Here is a 9,503-nt window from a genome sequence, read left to right on the forward strand (position 1 = left end):
GAGTTTGAGCATTTGTTTCCTCATTTTGAAGTCTCTTTTATTCTAAATAGCTGCACTCACCCAGCCATTTAATCACCCAGATTTAATCACCCAAACACTTTCTGAAATGTTTTTGATAGGTCTTTGATTTTATTGGGGGTATCCAATCCAGTGTTTGCATATGCCTTTTATGCCACTTAACAGAGTTTAAATTTTTTTTGCTACCATCTTAACTTGCTACTTTAGGAAGCTGGTTCATTTTTTGTAATTCCTTTCCTTTGAAGTAAGTCCTAATGGCTTTGAGTGTGTTGTTACAGAACAGGTTTACAAACCCATTTTGAACCAGGCTACAGGTGATTCTTCTTCTGTGTTTCTGAAGCACAAGGATGGCTGATGTCTCTGACAGCTGCCTGCCCATGGAAGGGTAGCAGTTATCCATTAGTGCTCTTGCTGCTGTCACAGCTTCACTGATCTCCCTCAACATCCTCTCGATGTTTCCCATCCTGCTGGGTGCTTTGTAATACTTCCCTAGTGCTGGAATTGTGAAACCTGAACAGGGAGGCTGTGACAGGTAAGGATTTGGTACAAGTATGAACTAATTTCCATGCACACTGGAGCCTCCTATCCTAAAACATGTCACCTGAGGAAAAATGAGATGGTAACTACTGCAGACTATCGAGGAATTGTTGGAGTGCAAGGAGGGAAGAATTAAGGGAGAGGTCTTAACATATATTTATCATTGTATTTCCAGTCTGGTCTTGTCATTGGTACTGGAGCTGGTGCCTTTGTTAGCCCAGTTTTGAGTCATCCTTCCACTGTCTTTGAGGAGCATCTTCCATTCTGGGCCCACAATCAAGAAACTGAGGTCTCAACAAAAGAGCCATCTTGACCTGCTGTTGGACAGGTTTATTTAGAACGACTCCTATTTCCTGCTGCTGCTGGGAAAGCAGACCCCATCCTGGTGTTATTTACATTTCTGAAGACATAATTATTACACAAACAATAGGGGGATTGGGGTGAGAGGGACGAAGTAGCTGTATGAGCTCACAGGGCTAATAACTTACTCCTTTTAAAACATTTACAATTGTAGCTGTAGCCACAGTGGAGTTCAGAGCCAGGGATGGCACCCAGCAGGACGTTGAGTGGAAACAGTGACAGCCCAATCTGATGCACAGGGATCTCCTTTAGTTCTGGCAGAGCTGTAACTTCAGTCTGAGCTCCTCAAGGCTGAGCAGTAACCGTAGCTGAGCTTTTTAGGGTTCATTCTGCTGCCAGGGCTCTGTGTCAGGGAGCCAGGCAGCAGCAGCAGCCCAGGGCAGTGTTTCCAATGAATGGGAGATGTGTGGATTCATGTCTCACCTCGCCCTGATCCTTGCTGTGTGTGGTTATGCCATCAGCTTCAATTTAGAGGATACTGTAATCAATTTACTAAGTTGCCTAAAGGTGCCTTTTGGTGGGCTCATATTTATTAATCAGGCCCTCAAACAGAATGATGGCTTGGCAGAAATTTTGCTACACTTTGTGATTTGAAACCTTAATTAGTAGGCAGAATGTCCCCAGGATTACAAGTGTTTCAGTTGTTTTAGTCTCTGTGTAAAGCAGCCTGAGGTTAAACCACAGTGGTGGCTTTTTCCTGATTCAGTACAGGATTCAAGAGGGGAGTTAAATTGTAAAGACTGGAGTAAATTAAGTAGTGCATCAGCACTGCATTCCTTTGATCAGATCTGAGGAGTGTATGCATCAGTTTCCAGCTGCTCACATCTGGGAGTGTCTTCACTGCCATGAAAGGCTCACTGTACAGTTTGGTCCACGAGCTCTGAATTATTCTAGACAGAAAGAGGAGGAGAAGAGAATTACCAGAAAACTTCATAAGTGCACACAGGAAATTTTTCATCCTTTGGAGGCTTTTCCTGACTGACCTTATTTGTGGAAAGGTAACCAAGTCAAGCATGGCTAGAGAGATGCTGGAATGCCATGCTCTCCCAGCTGAATCCGTAGGGGTGACTTGTGGAGAGTTCTGCTCTTCCCCCTCTTCCCCAGCCCCTCTTTTGTTCAGTGTGCACACTGATCTCTCCACACCCCTTTATATTGTGCTGGCAGGATTGGACAGGCTTAATTTCTGTGGGACAGGGCAGTAAAAGGAGGTTGCTTCACACAGGACAACTGGTCATTGTACAGGTGAAGGTATTCCCAAGGATGGATGGTTTGCTGGCTCTCAGCCCCCCAGGGCTGGCAAGATTTAGAGCATAATTCAAGTTCCAGCTGACTGTTTTCAGGAGTGAGGGATACAGAAAACAGTAAAACTTCCTCTGCTGTCCAGTGCAGGGAAAACCTGACATGTCTCAGGGACCTAGAGGCAGCTTCTGCTGCTGGAGGAAGACTTTTGTCTGCCTTTAGCCTGGTGCAGACACTCAGGCACTCTATTTCACATCGCTTTGCTTTGGATTGCTGCAAGCCTTTTCCCAGACATCCACGTGCAGCTTCACAGCACTTGTGGTCTGTCTGTTCAAGCTAACAAGGTTTTAGGTACTTGACAATATTGATTGGGAGTTTTTTTCCCCTTAAATTGCAGCAAGCATCTTTTTCATGGACAGCAGTGGGAGCTGGTGTCGCTGAAGGAGAGCCTTCAAACCTTGAGCAGTGCAGCAGCAGTGAGTTATATACAGGACTGAGCAGGGAATGGTACTCACCAGAGCGTGGGGAGATGGAAAAGGGAGAAGTATTTACATGAGCTTAGCCAGGGTGCTGGGAAAGCCTTCTAACCAACTGCTGTCAGTGTCCTGAGGCCTATCAAGGAAAAGGACAGGAATGATATAATTAGGATCAAGAGAGAAATTGTCTTTTCTGCTACTATTTTACTGGATTACGAGGTTGAGAAGACAGCAGAGTGATGTGCTGCTGTGTGTGCTGCAGGCTGGCTCAGGACAGGCTGTTCTTATCTGCACCCTGCTTGGGGTCAGCCTTATTCTTTCCCTGACTGTTCCTGAAATGACACTTAATTCAGTAGTTTCACATCTGGAAGCCAGCCAGCAATGAGGACCTGGACATGTTCCTGTGGTAAGCAGAGAATGAACTGATTCCCACCCACCTTTGGTTCTGCAGGATGGCTCCCAGGAAGTCCCTCAGTACCATCTGCTGGTGGTATTGGCTGTCCAGGTGCAGGTATTCCTGACCAGACTGGCGCCTGGTCAGGAATTCCTGCACCTCTTCCCCTGGGCTGCTCTCACTGCTTCTGTTAGGTGAAAATGAGAAATATCTTTGTTTCTGAGATACTTTTTTGTCCCTCATTTAAAGTTTGGCTCAGGCTGAGCAGCACAGCAAGGGAGCCTGCTGGGACTGAGCCTAAGGCCATTCTGCTTCATTCCAGCAAGGAGTTGGTTGCTGTATTTGCTCCTGTGTTAGAAGATGGCTTTGGGCTGGCTTGCATCTGACCAGTTGGTCTTATTTAGTGGCAGTCAGTGATCTAAGTAGCCAAGGGTAATGGAGAGGCTGCTTTCTGTGTTCAAACCAGGCCAGGGACAATTGTTCCTTACCAGTGAAGGATCATGGCAAATATTATCTGCAAATATTATTGCTTGTTGGTATTGCTGTAGAACTCTCAGCTGATGTGATGCTTATAGCCTTGGAGGAAAGGATTAATTAGGCTGCCTAATGATAGCTATGATTAGGGGGATCCAAGACTAGGGATGCAGGGTGCCTTTTGGGATGTGGAACAGCAGGAGAGATTGCTTCTGTTGCAGTAAAAGGCAGCTATTTCTGCCAGGTGCATGGAAGGCACTGCCCAGGGTAATAAGCAAAACTCAGCCCTAGGACAGCAGGGTGCTGGGGCTTACCCGAGCCTCTTGCCAATGATGGTCTGTAGGAATTTTCGGGCGGAAATCTGCCCCAGGAATTTCCGGTAGTTGTCAGTGAATATGGCATCAGCATGGCGCTGCATCCTGGGGGGAGAGGAAGCACAATGTGCTCTCTGAGCCATCAGTGAACCCTCCAGGTGAGAAATAACAAAGCACCCCACGTGTAACAGTGCTACTATCAGGGCAGGTAACCACAGCAAACACCTTGTGGTGTTGGACTGCATTAGTGTTGGAGGGTAAAAGGATTTGAGGGAGCTCAGTCCTGACATGGAGGCAGCAGGCAAAATAAAATGTCTAGGGCAGAGCTGGGCTGGGACATTCCTGTGCTCTGCAGCAGCACCATCACCTCCTGGGAGGGCTGTGTCTGGGACAGGGTGACAGGAGCCTCCAGCAGATCTCTAGCCTGTGGTGAGACCCCAGCTCCAGAAAATCCACAGGTAAGGGAAACACAAACCACTTGGCTGGTCTCACTGTTGTAAGGACTAGTCCTCTGTGCTTCAGACAGAAATGATCATCATCTATCTCCAGGCAGAGGTGGAAAGGAGAGACTCTAACATCCCTGCAGGTCGAGTCCCAGAGCTCAGTGGAAAATTCTGTTCCCTGCAGGAGCCCTGGGCCTATAAGCCTGCCCCTGTCAGTGTGTCCTTGCTGGTGGGGGACAGCAGGACATGGTTCTGGACGTGGGTGATTGTTTGGGACCAACTGAGCTGCTGGTCTGCTCCTGGGCTGGGGGAGACTGTAACCAGTGCACTCTGCAGCCACAGGGCTGGCAGGTGAGGTACAAACCTTTTCTCAGTGGGGTCTGTTAACAAACCCTTCTCCTCCTGCTCCTCTGCCAAGGGGTTATGGCTCTGCAATGAGCTGCTGTGCTGCAGCTGGAAGCTCATGGCCTTGCCAGCCACCGGCCCTGGACTGTACCTGCAAGACAAACCCCAGGCACACTGTGAGATGTGCTCAGATGACAGCTGGAGCTCAATCTTCTTAACCATTATTCCCCATTTTCCTGCTTTTTCTCTCTCCATTTGTCATCCCATCTTAGCAGTAACACAAGTACTGTCTGGCCCTCTCCCCAGCTAGAAGCTGCCCTGAAGCTCTTCCAACAGTGAAAAAATGGTTGATAGAGCTGCCTCAAGCACACATCCCCCTCGCTGAGCTCCCAGCATCCGTAAGCAAAATCCCAGTGTTTCTGGTATCATTGTGCCATGGCTTTGGCACAAGGCTAAAGCATTTTCTATGGGACATTGCAAATCCACATCAGAGAAGCCAATGCTCGATTTTGGGCTTCTGTTGATTTGTAGTGGTACAAAGCAATATTACAACTTCTAAGAGCCAACAAGGAAATACTTAAAATATTAATAGGTATCTGTAGAGTTCATGTACTAGAATATCTGCAGCTCTGACTTCAGTGCAGGTGCCCTGCAGCCACAAATTTTAATCAGTGTTTGAGCTGGAGGTGCTGCCTGCCCTGGAGATTGCCAGATTTCCCTTTATAGAACCCAGCATTCAATTCTAAACTCAACTGTTTGGGCTGAAATTTTCCATCAGGTGCCTGCCTCCTTTGGAAATCACCCCTAGGCCAGCAGTATACCCAAAAAAATTAAGACAGGGCGAAGAAATAGGCCTAGCAACACATTTAGAGTTCATCTGGCTTTCAGAAGTGCTGGCAACTTTAATTTGGCACCTGCTTATTTTGCACAAGGGCAGAGATGAGGCAGAGTGGGAGCGTGCATAAAGCACTCAGCACTTACCTGAGGTCTGGATAGAGAGGTGAGGAGATGGAGCACGTGACTAAATGCAGGAACAGGAGCAGGGTGGCCTTCTCCAGCATCTTCCACCCCTTGGAGTCACCTAAAATGCAGAGCAGCCTGAGTCAGGGCAGTGAGGTGCTCTGGTCTGGGAGGGGAGGCCAAGTGCCACCTTTGTATTCTCAGTCCCCCTGCTCATTTCTCAGCACAGAGGGACTGGAAATGTGCCTCTGTGGTTGTGGTGCTTCCCGAGGCAGAGATGTCTTGGTGTGGCAAAGTCTTCCCCATGGAGTGCAGTTCCTGGGGGCAGTGGCTGTGTGTGACCCCTTGGGAGCTGGTGTCTCCCTCGGGCTGGGAGGCAGGGCCAGTCAGGGTTTGATGCTGTGGGACCCCCTCACTGACCTGTCCCACTGCTGTGGCTGGAGGAGAGCTCTCTCTTGGGCTGGTGTGAGCCCCAGGGACCCCTGCACGGGCTGTAAAAGCAGCTGGATGGGGGCAGCAGTTGGCAGGGATGTGAAAGGAGCCTCGCTGCCTTCACAGGACCGTCTGCAACCAGCCCTGGGACCTCTCCTGCCCCGCTGTCCCGGGGATGTGTCTGCTCACACGGCTGTACCTGCATGGCACAGGTCTGTGCCTGACAGCTGACTGGGCTGCGTCTCTGGCTGTCCAGGGACTGGGGAGAAACGGGGAAATCCAAATAAAGTTCCTGGGCAAAGGGGTAATACTGGCACAGAGGTAACCCTGGCAAAGCCATCTATCGAAGGCAAGTGCTGAGCTTGGTTTGCAAACAAAACACAGACTGTTCCATCAGTCGTGCTGGGGTGGAGAGGGGACTGGACCGAAACATGTCCCTTTGGCAGGGCTGAACTGCTGCTGTGTGCAGAGCAGCCCCCACCTGCCCCTGAGCACCGGCTTTGGTGCAAGGGGAGCTGCGCTGAGCCGTGTGTGCAGCCCTGGCTGCGGAGCTTCGTCTCCTGGGCTTGGCTGAAGAGCTGAGAATGACTCAGGGCAGAGTCGCCCGAGGTCACACACCCTCGGGAGCTGAATGCCGCGCTTTTTTCCCTGGAAGCGAGCAACAGTAGGAAGGTATTTCAGTGAATGCTGCTCTTCCTGAGTTTCCACTGAAAGCGACTGATCTTTTGCTCAAAGAAGATTCTTTAAGAATGTGGATAGAAAGCTTTAAAATACCAAGCTTCCCTGTTCCCTATCTTATTTTACACAAGAAAAGGGCAGCAAGATGTTTGATCTCCCTAAGACAGGGGAAAAAAAACCCACCTCTTCCAAATGTGTAACAATACTTCATTGTAAAGGGAGCAGCTTCCAGATGGAAAGGGTTTGGTTGGACTTCTGATTGCTCAAGTGAACTTTCAAGCAGTGGGTTTTACTGATGGGGGGGGGGGCTTTCTGCTGGAAAACATCATCAGAGAGCTCTCTTTTCTGCTTGGACGGAGCAGATCAACACAAGGAGGGGGAGGCTGATTAAGAACCTGTCTTGCAAGTGGGTCTGATGTTGACACCGGGGAAGTCAATAACAGAATTAGTGGCAGTGGCAGAAGTGCACGGACAGACATGGGAAAAGGTGTCACTCTAAGAAATGGGGTTTCTTATCACAAAGTCATTCTCAGCCCAGTCTCTGTTTCCAGTTGCTTGTGCTCCCAGATGGGACCAGCAGCTTCCCCAGCAGCTCCCCTGGGAGCACCACAGTAGCTCCTGGCTCCTGCAGAGCTTCTTCAGAGATGCCCGTGGGTGGCATCTCCTACCTCCTGCTCTATTAGAGAATCTCTTTGGCCCCGCAGAGAGCCAAGGAATGCCTAAAGGAAGGGAAAAAGGGACTTTGATGGATATACAGGACTTCTGCTTTTAGAATAAATCCCCTCCTTCCCTTTCTTTTTCCCTTTTTCATTTGTACTTGGAAAAACATTCTTCTTCTGTGCCTCTGCCCTAAATATCTTCAAGAAAATCCCAAGTCAGATCTTCCTAGATAGAGGAAATTACCTAAGGCATCTGTCAGTGGGTACCAGCAGCCTGTGGCACCAGCATCTATAGAAAGTGCCAACCAGGAGATTTAATCAGTACTAGAGAAGCTTCTATGTGAGCTGAGAAGTGCCAATGTAAATGAAAACCTAGCCCGAGGCTGTCTGCTTTCCTTTCCTCTTCCTAGGATACAGCCCTGATTACCACTTTCTTTCTGTCTCTGGCTTCTCTTCTTTGAATGTTGGGTTTTCCTCTAGAATTGCTTTATGAACATTTGAGATCCTTTTTTTTTTTTAATTTCTCTACTATTAGTTTCTTTGCAATTATTTTTTTATTTGTTTCTGGCTTTGTCCTTCTTCCCCTGTCCTGCTTTGTCTTCTCTCCCTTAGCTACAGCCTGCTTCCAGATTTTTGGGTATGTCTGTCTCCCTCTTTCCCTCGGGAATAAATCAGAAATTAAAGTCCTACATCCCTTCCCAGATGTGTCTGCTGTTTCAGAGGAGAAGCTGGGAAATTGAAGTGTCACCCTGTGTGCAGGCAGCTTAACAGGTCTGCAAAACATTGTCACCTTCGAAATTCTCCTGAGGTGAGGGACACCTTCACTTTCCATTCTGGCAGCATGTGAAAAAATGATTAATAAATAAATCCCCCTTAAGATGAAGAGCTTTTAGCACCATTCCAGCAGATGAAACGTAATAGCTTTGTTCCATCCTGTGCAGTGGGAACAGCAGCATTGTGACTGTGATGTTGGAGAGCTGGGTAACTACCTCTTGCCATTTCTGAAACCTCAACCTGAGCAGTCTTAAAAATACCTCTGTGTAGATAAAATGAAGCTTTTGCCATGCCTGCTGTTTCATAAAGCCGAAACTTTCATACCCTGAAATGCTGCATTAGAAAAGCAGAAATCCTTTTAAGTGCCTCCTTGTGCCTCATCGTGGCTGGCTTTGCATTACCTGTAACACGCTGTTGTGTTTCTCCTCACACTCTGGTTTGCCTGAAACACAGCTTCATTGCTGGGTGAGTGAAACACCGTTCATTTACCAGGGTAAAAGGAACTCACATCAACATAGCAAAAGAGAAAAACTGTGCTACAGCTGGTAAACATCTAACATGTTTTATAAAGCTCATCTATAGTGTAATTCCATTGGTTTGCATTTGTGATGTAGTTAAATTATTGTTTCATTCTGTAACTTGGTACAAAAACATATTGGTACAAATCTTGGTGTGGTACAAAGGCTGTCGTACCTGGCAAAGCTAATTCCTGATGCCAGCTTTGATTGTATTTCAGTGGAATTTAATTGTCTCCAACTTCCAAATAGACATTATCGTGTTAATGCACAGAGAGAGGCTCCCACTTACCGTTCCTGGAGAAAACAAGTGCTTCCTAGATCAGCTCCTGCCCAGGTGTTCCTTCCCCTGTTGCAAATCCAACTTCTCCTCTGGAGCTGCCTGTGTGAGCCCGCTGGGTCCGTGCCCCCACGGTGCCAGGCAGGACCTGCTCTCGTGCTGAGCAGGGAGGACACTCCCGAATCTCCCCCAGTGTCCTCTGGCTGCCAGGGAGGTGCATCTCCGCCTTTTATACCTGAGCTCCCTCGGGAGTCCTGTGGGCTTCCACGCGTCAGAGAATCAATTATCCTCCTGAATTTCAAAGGCTGTGTTTGCATCCTCTTTTCGTGTGTGTGCGGGGAGGTGGTGGGGAGGGGGTTATGCCCGTAGTCCAGGGTCATTTGCTCTCGTTATCCCTCCAGGAGTGAAGAGCAAATAACAGCAATAATCTGGCAGAGTGAATGACAAATTCACTTTGCAAGGTAAACTTTGCTTTTCCCCCGCAATTGCATTTTTTCCTTCTACTCCACAATGAGAGTGAGTTAACCATCAGTACTTTCTCACACTGCCTGAACAGGAGGGTTGATCTCTTTGCCATTTTATTTTTCTTTGATTATCAGCCTTTT

General features: G+C 48.1%; 1 protein-coding gene across 1 annotated transcript; it reads right to left on the reverse strand.

Annotated features, from left to right (window-relative positions):
• Window positions 1-897: 897 nt before the first annotated feature.
• GHRH (growth hormone releasing hormone) lies at window positions 898-9,081 on the reverse strand. Its single transcript, XM_069034289.1, has 7 exons — window positions 8,911-9,081; window positions 5,582-5,681; window positions 4,620-4,751; window positions 3,813-3,917; window positions 3,068-3,211; window positions 2,670-2,766; window positions 898-1,805 (listed from the first exon to the last, which is right to left on the reverse strand). The coding sequence occupies exons 2-6, from the start codon at window positions 5,659-5,661 to the stop codon at window positions 2,703-2,705; spliced, it is 525 nt and encodes a 174-aa protein (XP_068890390.1). The 5' UTR covers window positions 5,662-5,681; window positions 8,911-9,081; the 3' UTR covers window positions 898-1,805; window positions 2,670-2,702.
• Between the last annotated feature and the right edge of the window lie 422 nt (window positions 9,082-9,503).

This window comes from Aphelocoma coerulescens, chromosome 20 (assembly GCF_041296385.1).
Source record: "Aphelocoma coerulescens isolate FSJ_1873_10779 chromosome 20, UR_Acoe_1.0, whole genome shotgun sequence".
NCBI classification, from domain to species: domain Eukaryota; kingdom Metazoa; phylum Chordata; class Aves; order Passeriformes; family Corvidae; genus Aphelocoma; species Aphelocoma coerulescens.

What these genes read in the sequence shown, in the direction of transcription:
- GHRH (XM_069034289.1), bottom strand. Translation starts at nt 5,661, where the DNA reads ATGCTGGAGAAGGCCACCCTGCTCCTGTTCCTGCATTTAGTCACGTGC. An exon ending in CCTCTCTATCCAGACCTCAG is followed by an intron (nt 4,752 to 5,581) that starts GTAAGTGCTGAG and finishes TTTGTCTTGCAG; the next exon opens with GTACAGTCCAGGGCCGGTGG. An exon ending in ACAGACCCCACTGAGAAAAG is followed by an intron (nt 3,918 to 4,619) that starts GTTTGTACCTCA and finishes CTCTCCCCCCAG; the next exon opens with GATGCAGCGCCATGCTGATG.